This window comes from Dendrobates tinctorius, unplaced genomic scaffold, assembly GCF_039654945.1.
Source record: "Dendrobates tinctorius isolate UK_male_01 unplaced genomic scaffold, ASM3965494v1 ptg000162l, whole genome shotgun sequence".
Classification (NCBI taxonomy): Eukaryota; Metazoa; Chordata; class Amphibia; order Anura; family Dendrobatidae; genus Dendrobates; species Dendrobates tinctorius.
The window spans coordinates 39,790,620-39,809,621 of record NW_027361829.1 but is presented as its reverse complement, the minus strand read 5'-3'; the positions used below and the strand labels follow the sequence as shown (position 1 = coordinate 39,809,621).

At 42.8% G+C, this 19,002-nt stretch overlaps 1 protein-coding gene across 2 annotated transcripts in view; it reads left to right on the top strand.

Moving 5' to 3' along the window:
• POU6F2 (POU class 6 homeobox 2) overlaps positions 1–19,002 on the top strand; it is an 812,961-nt gene that overhangs the window by 296,602 nt on the left and 497,357 nt on the right. For both annotated transcript variants that reach the window (XM_073549965.1, XM_073549964.1), the window contains exon 3: positions 17,665–17,893. In XM_073549965.1, coding sequence (XP_073406066.1) covers positions 17,665–17,893 — 229 coding nt within the window. The remainder of the gene's footprint in view (positions 1–17,664; positions 17,894–19,002) is intronic.

The window sequence follows — 19,002 nt, the reverse complement described above, 5'->3', positions numbered from 1 at the left end:
TATGACACACTCTTCTTGTTCTCTTTGCTTGACTTTGTGATCTCAAAGAGTAAGCAGCATTGTAGAAAAGACAGGTGGATGCTTGAATATAACATCTCAAATATATTAAGATCTCCTGAGGGATTTTTGAAATCATATTGCTTTTGGCAATCATTAAAGTTGTATTATTAGTAGCTGTTGTGTTTCTGCAAACTAAAGAATGTTTGTGTCAAATGAAGGCAAGTGTGTGACATCAAGACTGGATGAGCTCACATTGTTTGAAAATCCTTCCTTACATCTGCATTTCCCGAGTTTAGCTTCTATGCATGGTTAGGTCTCATTGTTCATCCCCAATGAATCTAATCCTTAATTCACCATCCTTGAATATTGAATTGGTTTGGTTTCTGCTTAAGCTGTCAGTAATTACCTTGTGTGACAGGTGGACTCACCTAGCTGCTCCTCGAGGTAGATACAGGCACACGTGGGTTAAAGTCTATGGGTGGTTTATGTGGTTTATTGTATCATAAACCTCAAAATGGTAAGAGAAAAACAGCTTTTCTGGCTCCAAAGGAAATAAAAAGTTCATAATCATAAGCAGTCCTGCCCAGCACTTCTGGACCTACACATATGGCAGCTCCAACAGGGGCATCAGCCTAGTGCTTGCTTGCCTGTACACAACACAGACCAGACCACAGAAAAAAAACTGGCTGGACATTTATTTCCCCAGTCATAACCTTGAGGTGGAGATATGGTGAGTAGGCATCCTGTCCATCTTACCTACTCACGTAAAAACTCACCCATAACATGGCTGCTTAACTCCTTCAGCACATATCATGCTGAAAAGAAACTTATGGGTTTCTAGATCACAGAGGATGCCAGTCTCCGTTACACATATCTCCCCTCATAAACTGTGCCAGTGACCCTGTCACATATTCCCCTTCTGCCCAAAGCCAGGGGCTATGGCACCTTCTGACACCAGAAAGGGCATTCAGAAGAGGGCATCTGCGTTCCTGTGTGACTTCCCGGGCCTGTGCTCTACATGAAATTTGAAATCATGGAGGCCTAAAAACTGCCTAGTCACCCGGGCTTTCTTACCCTTTTTCTCCCCTAACCATCTCAGAGGGGCATGCTCGGACACAAGTTAAACTTCCGGCCTAGTAGATAGTACCTCAATGTATCCATGGCCCATTTTATTGCTAGACACTCCTCGACAGTGGCGTAGTTCTTCTCACATGACTAGAACTTCCCGCTCAAATACAGGATTGGATGTTCTGCTCCATTTATTACTTGGCTTAGCACGGCTCCCAAGCCAACTTCTGATGCGTCCGTCTGGACCACATTTTCTCTGCTGAAGTCTAGTGCAACCAGAACAGGATGTTTACACAGAGCTCTTTTAAGTTCCTGGGACGCCACCTCCGTGTCATCAGTCTATTTAGCTATCATCGATTTGGTGCCTTTAAGAAGATCTTTCAATGATCATAGCAATGATCATAGGTGATCATAGCGAAATTCAGAATGAATCGCCGATAGTACCCCACAATTCCAAGAAATGCTCTCACTTGCTTCTTGGAAAGCAGTTGTGGCTAGTCTTGAATCGCCTCAATCTTGTTGATTTGCAGCTTAATTTCGCCTCTCCAGATGACATGGCCTAGGTACTTGACCTCTTCCTTTCCTATGGCACATTTTTTCAGATTTATCATGAACCCTGCATTTCTTAAAGCATCCAGAACTGCCTGTACCTTTGACAGATGACTAACCAAGTCAGGGCTAAAGACCACTATGTCATCGAGGTACGCTGCAGCATACTTCTTATGTGGAACCAGGATCCGATCCATCACCCTCTGGAAGGTAGCCAGGGCCCCCTGCAGACCGAAGGGCATCCTGGTATATTGAAAACACTTATCAGGCATCGAGAAAGCTGTCTTTTCCTTGGCACTCTGGGACATGGGGATCCGCCAATAGCTCTTTGTCAGGTCCGGGGTTGTAATATACCTTGCGGATCCAAGTTTCTCATTGAGTTCATCCACACGAGGCATCAGTTTAGCATCAAAACTAGAAACTTCATTCAGTTTGCGGTAATCGTTGCAGAACTGCCACTCACCGTCAGGCTTCGGTACGAGGACAATAGGACTCGACAATCCACTTTTTGACTCTGCTATCACCCGTGGTCTAGCATCCTCTTCACCTCGTTGGATATCACCTCTCTCCATGCTTCTGGAATTCTATAGGGCTTGGGTTCACCCTCATGTATGGTTCTGTCAACACGTCATGCTCGACCACCTGCGTATGCCCCAGCAACTCTTAGAATAGATCCCGGTTCCGTTGCAATGGCTCATGACACTGTTGCCTCTGGGCCGGAATCAGAGTCTCTGCAATGGTGACATCGTCCATGGTGGCTTTGGCACTGGCTCCCAGGCAAGGGGTGTCCAGCAATTCTTGGTCTCTCCAGGGTTTTAGCAAGTTCATGTGATAGATCTGGTGTGGCTTCCTTCGTCCCAGCTGGTGTACCTTGTAATTAATATTACCCAGTTTTTCCATTGCCTTGTATGTGCCTTGTCACATGGCTAGGAATTTGCTCTACCGTGGGGATATGCACTAGCACGCAGTTCCCTGGCTGGAAATGCCTAAGCCTCGCTGATCGGTTATACACCTTTGCCTGTGCCTCTTGTGCCTGGAGAAGATGCTTCTTCACAATAGGCTTCACTTTCACCAGTCTCTCCTGCAGCTGGGCGACATGCTCTATGATGCTCTGATGTGGCGTGACCTCAGCTTCCCACATTTCCTTGGCAATGTCCAATAGCAGCCAGTAGAGGCCTGGGGAACTTCACTGATGGAGAAGACCAGAAACTAAAGCAGGTAGTCCCAGTCTCAACCATCCTTCTCAAAGACCTTTATGAGCATGGTTTTCAGGGTTTTATTGAAGCGCTCCACTAGGTTGTCGGTCTGTGGATGATACACTGAGATTCGCAGCTGGGCAATCTGGCGAACCCTACAGAATTCTTTCATAACCTTGCCCATGAAGGGGGTTCCCTGGTTTGTCAGAATCTCAATCGGCAGGCCTCTTCCTAGCAAAATTATGGACAAGTTTCCGGGCGATACTCTTAGCCAAAAAGTTCCTTAGTCATATGGCTTCAGGGTACCGGGTCCCATAGTGCATTACCACTAGGATATATTGGTGCCCTCATGCCGACTTAACTAACAGACCTACTAGGTCCATGGCAATTCACTCAAATGGGATCTCTATTACTGGTAACAGAACTAGAGAACTTCAGAAGTGCGCAAAGGGAGCAGTTATCTGGCTAGTGGGGCAGGACCTACAATAAATTAGGATCTCCCTATAACATCCCGTCCAATAGAACCTCTGCAGTATTCTCTCCTGCCTTTTCTCCATCCCCAAAACATGCGAATGAGCCATGTCTAGAACCCTCTGCTGGCATGGCCCTGGAACCAACAACTGCTCCACTATTTCACCTCCCGTCAGTGTAGTCACTCTATACAGGAATTCGCCATTGACTGCAAAGTGTGGGAACCTGGATCAAGCCCTGGCTCTTGAGCAACCCTATCAATCACAGACACATTTTCAAAGGAACCTTTTAGGGGAAGATCCCGCATTTGAGCAGTCCTGAAATTTTCCCCAGAAACCCCCAGCTCAGGAACCTTAGCCTCCCTGGTCACCGATTGGTCCTCATCACCACCTAGGACACAAAAGGGACCTCCTCCACCTCTGATTGCAATGGGGATTCATCAGGGTTACGCTGGCTCTTGCCTGAGACACTGGACATCCCTGTTTTTCCCCACAAGTCGCAGAACAGGCTAAAGTCCTGCCCAATTATCACAGGGTGCAGCAAGTCTCTGACTACCCCGACCTCATGGAACATTGTACCACGGCTCATTTTAATCAACACTCTGGCAACAGGGTAGTCTTTGTATCCCCATGGATACAGAGGATGCCCACATGTTTCCCTGTGATCAACTGGTGGGGAAGTGTGGCCCTTATCAGGGTCACCAAGGTCCCGGAGTCCAAAAGTCTTGACACCAGTACTCCGTTTATGGTCAAGGGACATGACTGCAGCCCCTCTCCAGGCTGATAGTCTACACTGCAGGCTGGGTAGGCATAATACGAGCAACACCTGCCCAGGCTGCAATCCATCTGCTCAGCAGACATAGGACAATGGGCTGCTATGTGTCCAGGACTGTGACACCGCCAGCAGATCAGGTCTTTAGCAGCAGGCTTTAGTAGCCCCTCAGCAGCTCCTTAGGGCCTTGGACTCCCCCCAAGTGGTTGACTCTGTTACTCTTCTTTTGGGACTCGAGCTCCTTCTGGGTATCACAGTATGGAGATGTACCACTCCCTGACTTCTTCAGGGACCTCTCGTCCACCGGGTACCTTTCTACGAGGCCCACCAGATCATCTGCATTCTGGGGATCTCCTTGGGTAACTCAGGTCTGCAATGCCAGGGGAAAGAGTGAATAAGTCTGTCTATCATGACTCACTCGGGCTGGAGTGGAGGACTCTGGCTGCAACCACTTCTGGACCAAACACAACAAGTCAAACATTTGTGAGCGGGGAGGTTTGTCACCACAATACGCCCAGTGATGAACCCTTTAGGCTCTGACAGACATAGTGACCCCTGAGCGTGCCAATATCTCCAGTTTAAACTTGACATATTCTCGGGCATCCTGCAAGGCCAAGTTAAAATATGCTTTCTGGGGTTCACCTGTCAGATAGGGGGCCAGCACCTCTGCCCACTGGTCCGGGGGCAGCCTCTCCAGCTCTGCAACCCATTTAAAAACAGCCAAAAATGCCTCTGTATCATTCCCTGGGGTCATCTTTTACATGGCTCGTCTTACCGCTTTCTGGACACAGGAGTCATCACCTTGATGTGGGGGAGGGGCAGTTTCTCTGCTGCAGTCATCTCCCATCAAGAGTTCCATCTGCCTTTGATGTTGCTGAATCTGTTGCATTAGGAGCTTATTAGTCTCCTGCTGTATCTGTTGCTGTTGCTGCTGGCTCAGGATCAGGTGCTTGAGTAGCTCATCTCATTTTTACGACCGCTGTTCCATCTTCGTAGCTGCCCTAACCCAGTACATACGATTTATACATTGCTGTTACATGTGTTCCTGGAACGTTTACCTGCATCCAAAATACCACTTGTGGCAGGTCAGCTCACTTAGCTGCTCCTCGAGGTAGACACAGGCACACGTGGGTTAAAGTCTCTGGGTGGTTTAATGTATCATAATCATAAACCCCAAAATGGTAATATAAAAACAGCTTTTCTGGCTCAAAAGGAAATAAAAAGTTCATAAGCAGTCCTGCCCATCACTTCTGGGCCAACACATATAGCAGTTCTCACAGGAGCGTCATCCTGTAGGCTTCCTTAGTTCTACACAACACAGACCACAGAAAAACTGTCCTGACATTTATTTCCCCAGCCACACCCTTGAGGTGGAGATATGGTGAGTAGGTGTCCCTCCCATCTCTTACCTACACACCTAAAAACCCGCCCATAACAGAGCTGCTTAACTCCTTCAGCACATATCATCCTGAAAAGAAACTTATGGGTTTCTAGATCACAGAGGAAAGCAGTCTCCATGACACATATCTCCCCTCATACACCGTGCCAGTGACCCTGTCACACTTGAAATAATGGTATATTACATAAACTCAGAGTTTTTGTGTTTTAAACATGATTGTTTTTTTAATAAAAATTCCATGTGGAAAATGTCAATCTTTGACCATTCTCCTGTCTACTCTCCAATATCTATTGCCCATGCAATCCTAAAACTTTAGTCTTCCCCCATTTCTAGAACATATTTCAAATAGAAAGCATCTGCTTCCTTCCCTCCTTGAGAATATCCAAACATATGAGCAAACTTAAGTGTTTGTAGGATTTTTCAATATGCAGTAAGGTCTCAATGTTAACATTTGGACATGCCCTAAAATTGTATCATTCCACTTATTTTGGTGTTGAAGTCAGATAGTAGCAACAGTAATGTCAGCCATTGGGATCTACAATCCTAATTTCTACTTGTTCTCAAGATGGCATTTGCATTAAAGGGAACCTGGTAACTGATACATACTACCTGATCCACAGGTATTATCTCAGCCAGGTATGCTTGACCCTGAAACTGTGCTTCATTTCAGAGAAAAATATAGTTTAGCAGACGCTGGCTACTGATCCACATGGCTTCTCCCTGCTGCTGCCCTCAAGTGACAGATCTCTCTCTTTGAGAATGAGTTAGGGAGAGGCCTATCACTCAAGGTCAGAGGGCAGGGAAAACCTGCGTGTCTAATTAGCCTCAAATACGAGCCTCAGCATATTTTAAACTACACTATTCTCTGAAAATGCTGCAGCATTTCAGAGTTAAATATACCTGCCAGAAATCATCTATCCTTTGCCTGATACATGCCACCCATGGGTCAGACAGCATATATCAGCTGTCAGGTTCACTTTAAACAATTACCTGAAAAGACTTACTTAATGGACAATCAAATATTTCACCACAAAATGTGAATTATGTGGATTGTCAATTAATTATTAATTAAATTTAATTGGAAACTTAATATCATTACTAAGTTTAATCTAGATTTTTTTTATACAAGTTACAAAGATGAAAGTCTATATTTTATGCAGGGCTGTAGGTATCATAGCAAAACTTGGAAAGAGTGATTCTGTTATCATCTACCGAACATGAATAAAAGGCTTACCTTTACTTTGGACTCTATTCAATATCAACACCTCACCCTTGGGTAGACATGGGTTTATCTAGCATCTAGACCCCATAGTAGCTGCAGTTGCTATGATTGCTCCCCTAGTTGTAAGACCCTTGGTTTAAATGGGTTGTCCAGCTTTAGGGTACAAGTCCAAGAGACTGCAAACTTGTGAATTGTCACATCGCGTACACTGCTTGATATGAGGATTCTCTGGTGCCGGTGTCAGGAGCAGGCATGTCACTGCAAGTTTATGATTTCCATACATGAGGTCAGATGCTTACTAAATGGGCTTGGCCTTTTCTTAATGCAAGTGTATTGCATTAAGACACAGGTTAGTCGAAAAGTGGCTTGAAATATACAATCGCATACTTTCAGTCACATGACTGCCTGCTCCCGGCATCAGAGAATCTCCACGTTGTGCAGTGTACGTGATGTTAGTATTCACAAGTCTGCAGTCACATACTGCATACGTGTAGCCAAAAGCTGGACAACCCCTTTAATGTATATCTAGATGCAGCTTAGTAAAATATCCCTTTTTCATGCATATATATACCGTATGTACTCGCATATAAGCCGAGATTTTCAGCTCATTTTTTTGGGCTGAAAGTCCCCCTCTCGGCTAATACGCGAGTCATATACCGGGGTGGGTGGGGGAGCGGGGGTGTCAGAGACCATACTCACCCCCTCCTGGCACGTCTCTGCAGCCCTTGCTTCTTCCTCGGTCGTCTGCTTCCTGCATTCAGCGGTCATGTGGTATCGCTCACTAAACTCATGAATATGCTCTTAATGAGCGGTACCACGTGTCCGCTGAATGCAGGAAGTAGGGGCTGCAGAGAAGACCGTGCACCAGGAGGGGGTGAATATGACAGGGCAGAGCAATATTCACCTGTCCCCGTTCCATCGCCGTGCACCGCTATGTCTCCGGGTCCTCCTGCTGTGACATTCAAGTCAGAGGGCGCAATGACGTAGTCAGTGCGCGCCCTCTGATGAATGAACGTCACTGTAGAGACCTGAGAGACACAGCGCTGGACAGCGATGGAACAGGGGCAGGTAAATACCGCCAGTGCTGGGGGCTCAGGACACCGGAACCTGGCCCCCAGCGACAGAGAGTTGAGTATGTCATTTTTTTTTAATTGCAGAAGCAGCAAATAAGAGGTATTTATGGAGCATCTTATGGGGCAGCATTAACCCATGTGCAGCAGCATCTTATGGTGGGTATTTATGGAGCATCTTATGGGGCAGCATTAACCCATGTGCAGCAGCATCTTATGGGGGGTATTTATGGAGCATCTTATGGGGCAGCATTAACCCTTGTGCAGCAGCATCTTATGGGGGGTATTTATGGAACATCTTATGGGGCAGCATTAACCCTTGTGCAGCAGCATCTTATGGGGGGTATTTATGGCGCATCTTATGGGGCAGCATTAACCCTTGTGCAGCAGCATATAGGTGGTATTTATGGAGCATCTTATGGGACAGCATTAACCCTTGTGCAGCAATATATGGGGAGACTTTATGGAGCATCTTATAGGGCAGCATTAACCCTTGTGCAGCAGCATATGGGGGTTTTTATCTATGGAGCATCTTCTTGGACCACCATTAACCCTAGGCTTATACGTGAGTCAATACGTTTTCTCAGTTTTTTGTGGCAAAATTAGGGGGGCAGCTTATATACGGGTCGGCTTATACATGAGTATATTCCTTATTATTAAGAGATAAAAAGGTAGTAATCTTAGGTTTAGGCATCAGACTATTTTTTTGGCTACTGTTGGGCACATATGCCCAAGAAGTATACACTAATATTGTCCATAGTCAGGTTGGAAGAATAGTCATTAGGGATGGGCCAGCATGCTCGGCACTGTTCAATACACCTAATAAAAAAAATGATTACTGCATAGGGTACATTGTTTTGCAGTGTTGATCTATGTATAAGAAAACAGTCTGTTTCCTATACACTTAACCCCTTCATGATTGGAGCTTTTTTCGTTTTCGTTTTTCGCTCCCCTTCTTCCCAGAGCCATAACTTTTTTATTTTTCGATCAATGTGGCCATGAGAGGGCTTATTTTTTGCAGGACTAGTTGTACTTTTGAACAACACTATTGGTTTTACCATGTTGTGTACTCGAAAACGGGAAAAAAATTCCAAGTGCGGTGAAATTGCAAAAAAAGTGCAGTCCCACACTTGTTTTTTGTTTGTTTTTTTCACTAGGTTCACTAAATGCTACAACTGACCTGCCACTATGATTCTCCAGGTCATTACGAGTTCATAGACTCCAAACATTTCTAGGTTCTCTTTTATCTAAGTGGTGAAAAAAGATTCCAAAGTCTGCTAAAAATAAAAATTGCGCCATTTCCGAGACCTGCAGCATCTTCATTTTTCGTGATCTCGGGTTGGGTGAGGGCTTACTTTTTGTGTGCCGAGCTGACATTTTTAGTGATACCACTTTTGTGCAGATACAGTCTTTTGATCACCCGTTATTGCATTTTAATGCAATGTCGCGGCGACCAAAAAAAGTAATTCTGGCGTTTTGATTTTTTTTCACTATGCCGTTTAGGCCTCTTTCACACTTCAGTTTTTTGCATCAGTCATAATCCGCCAAAAGGACGGATGGCGTATCCGTTGTAGTACTGATGACAACGGATGCCACCTGTCCGTTTTTTTGACGGATCCGACAAATGAAGAATTTTAAAGGAATCGCAGCCTGGAAAAGGAGAGAGAGAGAGAGAGAGAGAGAGAGAGAGAGAGAATTTTTTTTGTCCGGCACCCAGAAAGAATTTCGGGTTAAAACAGTGTCTGGAGGATCCGCCAGAGAAAAAAACGTTGCAAGCTCCGTTTTGAAATCTTTGAGGATGGTGACGGACAGGAACTTTTGGCGGATCCGCAAAAAAAACGGATGCAACGGACGGCAATCCGTCACAATCCGCCAATAATGGAAGTCAATGGGGAAAAAAACGGATCCTCAAAAAAAAAATTGCGGATCGGTTTTTTCAAAACCTGGCGGATTGTGACTGATTGTAAAAAACTGAAGTGTGAAAGAGGCCTTAGCGCTCGGGTTAATCCTTTTTTTATCGATAGATCAGGCGATTCTGAACGCGGCGATACCAAATATGTGTAGGTTTGATTTTTTTATTGTTTCATTTTGATTTGGGCGAAAGGGGGGGTGATTTAAACTTTTATGTTTTTTTTTTTTAATTTTTAAACACTTTTTTTTTTAACTTTCGGCATGCTTCAATAGCCTCCATAGGAGGTTTGAAGCTGCCATAGCGCGATCGCCTCTGCTACATAGAGGTGATGCAGAGATCACCTCTAGGTAGCAGAATGACAGCTTTGCTATGAGCACCAACCAGCGGGTGGCGCTCATAGCAATCTGCCATCAACAACCATAGAGGTCTTGAGGAGACCTCAGATTGTTATGGCAACGCATCGCTGACCCCCGATCACGTGACGGGGTCAGCGATACGCGTATTTCTGGCCGCGCGCCGGAAGCTCTAGTTAAATGCCTGCTGTCAAACTCTAATTTTACTAGTTAATAGGCGCAGGCGGATCGCGATTCCACTCTTGCCTATTGCGGGCACATGTCAGCTGTTTAAATTAGCTGACATGTTGTGGCTTTGAGGTGGGCTCACCGCCGGAGCCCACCTCAAAGCGAGGGATACTGCAAGCTGACTTAATATTCCGTCAGCTGGCAGTAAGGGGTTAAATGGACATCTATATAAGGCTAGGTTCACATCGCGTTAGGGCAATCTGTTTAACGGATCCGTTTCTATGCGGCACTAACGCAATGTAGCGGACATGTTAACACACCCATTGACTTCCATTAGCATAACGCATCCTAATGCATGTCAAAATCGGCATGCATTAGCAATGGTCCGTTATTTTGTGATACACCTTCGAACTTGGACTACCACGTTTTTGGGTACGTTACGGCGAACACACAGCGAACGGAAGCGTTCACTCTGCATAGAACTCTATTGCTAACGCAGGCCAACACAATACAACCATGAGTTAACACATGCGTTAACGTGATCACAAAAATACAGACAATTTGGCTCATCGTTAGCGCATCCGTTTAGCAGATCCGTTAAACGGATTGCCCTAATGCGATGTGAACCTAGCCTAATCGAGACATATAAGAACACTAAATTATTCGTTGGGAAAAGCTACACGCTTCAGAGTGTACTTCGCCTTATCCAAGCTTACATAGTTACATACAGTAGGTTGAAAAAAGTCACGGGTCCATCAATTTCAACGTTTCTCCACCATTTATACATTATCGCTAGATTATTTATAACCCACAATGCAATTTGTTCTGGAAAAATCGTACAGTCGATTTTTATATGCTGATATAGTGTCTGCCATTACTACTTCTTGTGGTAGGGCATTCCACAGTCTGACTGCTTTAACTGAAAATAACCCTTTCCTATTTACGTGACAAAATTGCCTTTTCTCCCACATAATGAATGTCCTGGTCCTTTGTATGGTCATTTGAAGGAATATGTCATGTGCTAGTTCTTTCTAGGGAACACACTTGTATTTATACATATAAAACACATTGCCTCTGAGGGGTTCTTTTTCTGTGTTAAACAAGCCCAATTTTTCTAATCTCTCATTATGAGGGAGACTTTCCATTCCACGTAATATAAATCAACATCAAAAAATAAAATAAAGAGGTTCAGGGTCTATCTATAATGGCTCACATGTGAAGACCCCAAAAAATAAAACATAACTTTTAATGAAGGTCAATATTAAAAAGGACTAACAACATGTAAAACACACAACACACTGCAAATAGGGATGACCCTGGATTATCCCTAAACAATTTCTCATCTGCATCCTTGTATACCAGTGGAGGTTGGCTCCCTTGATATGCGATATTGGTGCCCCCGCTACTTGGCGGCTGTTCCTGCTTGCCCTAATGTGCCCAATTATAAAATTTGGGACACATTAACAACAGTAGGACCTGTCAGTCAAAGGTGAGATCCCCAAATAATTACATTGAAGACCACAATGATAAGGTTTTGCACAAGATCAATCCCTGAAAATTAACTACATAGACAAGGTCCAAGCATAAAGGTAAAAAAGGGGGCAAAAAGGAGATGATTATAATAAGAGAGACCAAAAGGCGGTGATTATTCCAGGTACAATGATAAAAACCCAATAATAAAAAACAGATATTCAGACACACTGACAACAGTACCATCAACTGGACCTAATCTGTTTTATGAGCACGAAGATATCTGGGCAATCATTAGCTGCCCTCTCTCTAGCAGTACAGGAATAGATGAGGGTTTTCTAGAGATAGCCACCATATTCGCAATAATATAGGGTGCCAACGTCCGCTGTCTAGGTAGGGATTCAGACATTAGGATACAGATTAGGTCTAGTTTTTGGGTACTGATGTCAGTGTATCTGACATCTATTTGTTTGTCTTTTTCATAATTGAGTTTTATCATTGTATCTGGACTAATCAAAGCCTTTTGTTCTCTCCTATTTGCTTCAATGTATGGGTAATGTCTGTGGAGTTAATCTTTAGTGACTTATCTTGTGTAGTTTATCATCATCTCCTTTTTGCCAACAACAGTAGGACCCATAAAGGTACTGTCACACTTAGCGATGTACCAGCGATCCCGACCAGCGATATGACGCGGTCAGGATCGCTGGTACATCGCTAAGTGGTCGCTAGTGAGCTGCCACATAGGCAGATCTCACTAGCGGCATCGCTGGGGACGGGGATCGCTACTTACCTGTCACACCAGGCGATCCTGCGTCCTCCCGCCCGGCTCCACGCGTCGCTCGTCCTCACAGCAGGAAGCGCCACAGGAAGCTGACGACGAGAAACAGTCCTGAACGTTCTCGCGCGATCAGCGATAACCAGCGGGGGAGCCGGTCGCTGGTAAGTATCAGACACAGAGATATCGCTAGCAATATCGCTATAACGTCACTAGTTATAGCGATATTGCTAGCGATATCTCTTAGTGTGACATGCCCTTTAGTCAAAGGTGAAATTATCAAATAGTTACATTGAAGACCATAATGACAAGGTTTTGCACAAGATGAATCCCTGAAAACTATCTTCATAGACAAGTTTTGGACAAAAAGGGTGGACAAAAAATCTTAATAATAATAATAATAATAAAAACATATTCAGATACACTGACAACAGTACCAATCAACTAGACCTGTCTGAATCCCTACCTAGACAGCGGAAGTAGGCACCCTATATTATTATGAATATGGCGCCCCTGCTCCACAGCTGTCTCTAGGAAGCCCTCATCTATTTCTGTACTGCTAAAGGGCAGCCTATGATTGCCCAGATCCTGCCGTTTTTGCAAACATATACCCATTGATAATATCTAGGTGTTCATAATACAGATTATTGTCATGATCCAGGATGGGGCTTGTTCCTACTCCGTCCTGATTTGGGCATTTTTAAGAAATTCCATTGTTGTCTTTTTTCTACATATTTTATCTATTGTTTTATTGGATTCTCAATTAGTCTAAAAAAATAAAGTGCATAAGCAAGGCACAATAAATACTGTACATAAAGGGGTGATCAATTCTGAGTGAATGCTTACTGTATTGTCACTGAAGGAAACATTAATTATTCAACACTCAAGCAGACTGACAATAATGGGGTCTTAATGACATGTTGCATGACTGCCTATTAGTATTATTGATTTGTTAAAGCTCAAAATCAAGATGAATAGAATATGCTGGAATAAACATTAAGAAGCCTATGATAGGCTACAGTACTCATACTTCTCCCAAACAAAACAGTTCTGGAAGGGAAATCTGAGCACTGCAGCCTATCAAAGGAGGCTGGTAGGCTGCAGCGCTTATGTGACATATCATTAAAGCGCTGGCCAACACAGTGCCATCATCACTTAATTGGTGCTGGTATAGGAAGTGAGTATATATGAGTATTTGCTGTTTTTATTTTACATGTCACTGTATCATTTAATAAGAGGTTGCCCATGTAGATGTCAACCCTATTAACCATCTGGCCCAATTTTTATGTCAGGAACTTGATTCCCCACTTGAAACATTTTTCCAATTGGATGTGCAACCATTTATTACCACTCTTAGTACAATCAGAGCCAGTTATGAATCCACGTAACCATAGCCTTGTTAATCCCGTAATTTGTCATATTTTTCAATAAGAATAGTGTGAGACACTTTATCAAATGATTTGCCGAAGTCAAGATAACTGTATCTACCACATATCCCTGATCCACCCAGTCAGTGATTCCATCATAGAAGGAAATTAGATTAGTCTGTCATGATTTGTTTGCTACAAACCCATGCTGGCTCTGGTTAATTACTGTATTCTTATCCAAGTACTTACATACAGTCTGTTTAATAACTTGTTCAAAGATCTTGAAGTAAGGCTCAATGGCCAGTAATTTCCTGACTCCATCTTCTTTCCTTTTTATGAAGATAGGGACAACATTTGCACTTCTCCAATCTTCTAGGACTCCTGTTCTCCAGGCTTTTTCAAAGATTCTGGCTAGTGGTTCTGCAATTTGCTTTGCAAAATCATTCAGTAAACTAGGATGTAATTAATCTGGACCAGGAGATTTAAATTCATTTAAATTAGCTAAGTGTTCCCTCAACATCCCTCTGCTTATAGATAGTGTGGATTATTTTATACATTCGTTGGCACCATGAAGATCAGTTGATGTTACAATTCCTTTCTTAGAGAACACAGACACAAAATAGGAATTTAAAAGTTCGACCTTCTCAACATCATTGTTCACTACTTTACCCTTTTCATCCTGTAAAAATCCTATAGCATCTTTGACTTTTCTTTAGCATTTGACATGCCCCCAAAATCCATTTTTATTGCTTTTGGTCTCCCTTACAAGTCTCACTTCATTACTGGCTTTATCTCTTCTAGCAGTTGCGTTGCATTCCATGCAAACAGCATTATATTCTTCTTTAGATATGTCCCCTTTCCATTTAATATACATTTCTTTTTTCCTTTTTACCAAGTGATTAATTTCTGTGTTCATCCATCCTGGTCTCTTTAATTGCTTCCAATTCTTCCATCTTTTTGGGATTGTTATTTATTGTGCAGAGGGAATTTAATTTAGCAAAATCTCCAATCCCAGGTTGCAGTCCACTGAAGTTCACATAGAACTAAACAAGCCAGGTCTTTATTGACAACAATTTGTACATTGTGGCAAAGCCATTGTGAAACAGCTATAGGTCTTCCCCAAACTCTTCCAGAAAGTGTTACGTCTTGCCTGGAGAGGAGGATCTTTAAAGCCTTTGATCTAGTAGAGCAATACTGATGCAGTATTTTATAGAGACTGAGGGTTTTGGTGCAGCAGAACAGCTCAGTAGGAGTTAGAGGAGCTGAAGAAGCACACTGAAGCAGAAGGCACGAGACTGGAATAACAAAAACAGAATTGTAGACACACCAACTTGTGTAGAATGGGGTTAGAGCAACCAGTGCAACAGAGAGAAGTTATGGCTACTATTCAGCTTCAAAATAGGAACAGTACAATAGCGAAAAATGAAAATAGGATTTGCTACTGAGTCCAAGGCAAGTTATATAGTACAGTTGAGTTTGTTACAAATTCAATGACAATACGGATCAGACTTCCAAGAAACTGGACAAGCTGAGTTTGTTACCAAGTACAAAGCAAAGCTGGCAGCAGTACAGTAGGTTTGACTCAAAGATAGCAAAGCTTAGTTTGTCATGGTCCAATGAAAAGCTTGCAGCAGTGCACAATAGCAGCAAGGAGGTCAACTACCTTATTATTCAGGCAATGTACTTCTGCCTGAGCCAGCCTATAAGGCCAGAGAACATGACCTTGCAGATGTACACTAGGTTACCATGTTAAGTTAACCCAAAATGCAGTAGAGCAGAGAATGCCAACTGAGGCAAAGGAAAGGTGGAGAAGTTGGTAACGGAGGCATAATAGGTGAGAATATCAAAGTTGGAAAAGAGAACTGTGTAAAACACCTTTGCATATAATAACATTTACATTGCTCATCACTGGAAATGAACTAGACACTGACCAAACATTGAAATTCCACTATCCTGCCTCCACCAAATTTCATTGTATTGCCTATGTATGTGTTTTCTGAGTATTACTAATCCCAGATTCATCCATTAGGCTTCAAGATACTGTAGTGAAACATCATTCATTAGTCCAGAAAACTTTTTTAATTGCTTCACTGGCAGTCCAGTCCAATGGCAATGTTCTTTACATATCTTCACCACTTCGGCCAACGTTTACTATTGTGCATTCTAGATTCTAGAATGCTATGCAGATGGTCAGGGAACACCTAACAGATCAGAAATTTCAGAAACTGACTTGAGGCAAAGGTGGCATCCTATGACAGTGTACAATATGGTAATCTATCTATTTAGTATCACCCATACCACTAGCAGTCACATAGCCGTGTGCTTCATTGTTTGAGTGTAATGGTTATGGTGGAAACTTTTGACTAAATAGCGTTGCTCCGTCTGATTTAATTGGAATATGGCATACTTTGGATTTACTTTATCTTCGAAGTGTTTATAAGTTATATCTCAACTTTAATTACAGTAGATTGTTTCTGCAAATGAACATTTTGTTTAATGTGTAAAAAAGAATGTATCACATCGACCAAAATTACAGTATATATATTATATAACACCAATATATTTCATCATTTCGATCTGGAGATTGTCATCACTCATATCAGTCTCTGTCCTCAGCGGGGCCAAAATCTAATTCCCCTTTGTCAGATACACCCAACCATGCTTAGAGTAATGCTTCATTCTCATGTTCATGTGTTACGGTCCGTCTACAGAGCATGATGCATGGACTTGACAGTCTCATTTATGCCTAAGGGGCCATTAAGTTTAGGTCAGGAGACCAGCGGACAGTCCATGCTTCACAGTCTGAACTCGGACTGCAACACTTGTATGTGTGAATGCAATGTTATGGAATATCATTCATACCATCCCAGGACCTCAGTTCTGAAATCACTAAACCATCATCTTGCTCCTTTAAAGGAGTTTAGATCTTTTAATGAACTGTCAACTTGAATGAAACTCACTGAAGTTAGAAAGTGGGCACAATAAGTAGCATTCTTTGTTACAATTCACTATAAATTAATGAGTAAACGTGAAAGCTGTTGTCCAGGATTAGAAAAATTGTTCTGTTATTTTTTGTTCCCTAGCCGTGATATTACGGGACATCTCATCCACTTCTATGATAAACTTATTACATGAACATCAGACTCCTTGGCAAAAGTATATCATTGCATTTCTGCCAATTTTAAGGACATATACACATTACCAATTATTGCATTGGACCCTAATGAAGTGGGTAGAATTCATAGTCATAGTAAGCAAAATTCATTTATTTAAGGATGTAGAAAACTGCTAGAAAACAATACCAGTGTGCACCCTGTTGATCAAACTGCCACACAGCCCTGAGGGAGAGACTGGCGCACTGTTTGAATATGACATGAATAATAAATGAAGCTCACCAAGTGTTTTCACCGATGGCCTGTTACGTGTTGGTAGATATTGCCCAAGGGGATGAAATGGGTATGTTAGACAAAGGTAGCTTGCTAAAAACACATCTTATTTTATTAAGCAGAAATGGCTAGGAAATGCCTTATTTGTGGAAAAGAGTAAAATGTGTCTCGTGGGAAAGCATGATGTACAGTATTTGTGTAGATATTGGTAATTCATGTGTCTTGTGTGCTGGTATCCAATTCTATTATTACATTATATGCACATACTAAACAATGGCTCCAGCAATATATGGTTTTTATGTACTTTAGTCACATCTTGTGCTTTATTCATTGCATTTGCAGTTCAGTATACAGTAAACAATACTCAGCCAATTGATAAAGTAGAAAGCTTTATGAAATGCTTTTCAACATATCATTGGAGAGTTTTCTGTTTTCTGAGCCATATAACCCCATACTTGCTTAACTCAGATTTATGTTTATTTTCCAGCCACTGCTAGCAGCACAACAACTGGCATCAGCGGTAGCTGGAGTGATGCCAGGGGGTGCTCCTGGCCTCAACCAGCCAATTCTTATCCCATTCAACATGGCCGGACAACTTGGGGGACAGCAAGGACTGGTGCTGACATTGCCTACAGCCAATCTTACAAACATTCAAGGCCTGGTGGCAGCTGCAGCAGCCGGAGGAATAATGACTCTGCCATTGCAAAATCTACAAGGTAAGTCCATGTAGCATGTTTTACCAGAAATAAAGCTTGGCAAAGAACTTCACCAACATTGTGCTCTGCACTCAAGGCACCTAATTTAGGATTATTCTCACTCTACAATCATGCAAGTTTTCAGAACTGGGATAATCAGCAGTCCACAGGGTCTAGGAGTAATGCTCCTCTCCATCTAGTCTTGCGTTCACATAAAATTATGTTGCAATGACTTTTCAAGGAGCAATGTTATCTATGAAAGAGATTTTTCGCTGCATTGATATTAATGACCGATCCTTAGGAAAGGTCATTAATATCTGATCGGTGTGGGGATGACACCACTGCTTCTCATTTACCGTGCTGTGGTAAATGAGAAGCCTTCTGTGTTTCAACGTGGCTCTTTATTATGCTAAAATTTATCGTCTCTGACAGCAGCAGATGTGGACAGTATATGACGCAGAACTCCACTGCTCTATGCACTGCTTAATGGTGTTATCCGGGACTATTTAATTATTTTTACTCTGAACTTAAGAACTAACAGGCAGATAGTTGATAGCTACATGCCTGTGGCGCCCAGTGTTGATCTCTGTTGGCACACAGCGTCACAAACTGCTCCTGCCAGCAATGCAGGAGCTTCTGCTGACATCATGTTGACAGAGCAGAGCCTTCATTTCTGTTCTGCTCTGTTGTCAGTATGATGTTGACAGTCACACCCCGTCAACAGTGAAGAGAAGAAGTGAAATAGCTGCTCTGTCAATGTGGAGAATCAGAATCGGTCAGTGACTGCTCTGAGCCGGCACTGGGTAGAACAGGCAAGTAGTTTCCCATGTTAATAACCACCTGTAAGTATTTAGGCTCATAGTTTGTTTTTTTTTAAAAGTAGTCCTGGACAACCCCTTTATCTGCCGAGTACTACAGATCAGCTCCTATTGAAAGCAATGGAAAACCCCTTCAAGTTGGTTTTACTATATATATTCTGTAACTTAAAAAGATTGTCCGTAAGTAAAAAAGCATTGTTTCCAGAAACAGGTTAGCTGAAATGTGAGACAACCCTCAATCTGGTATGGTACCATTTCTGGGAACAAGAGGCCATGATTATCTCATCCTGTCCAATCCCTTCGATTTGCTGA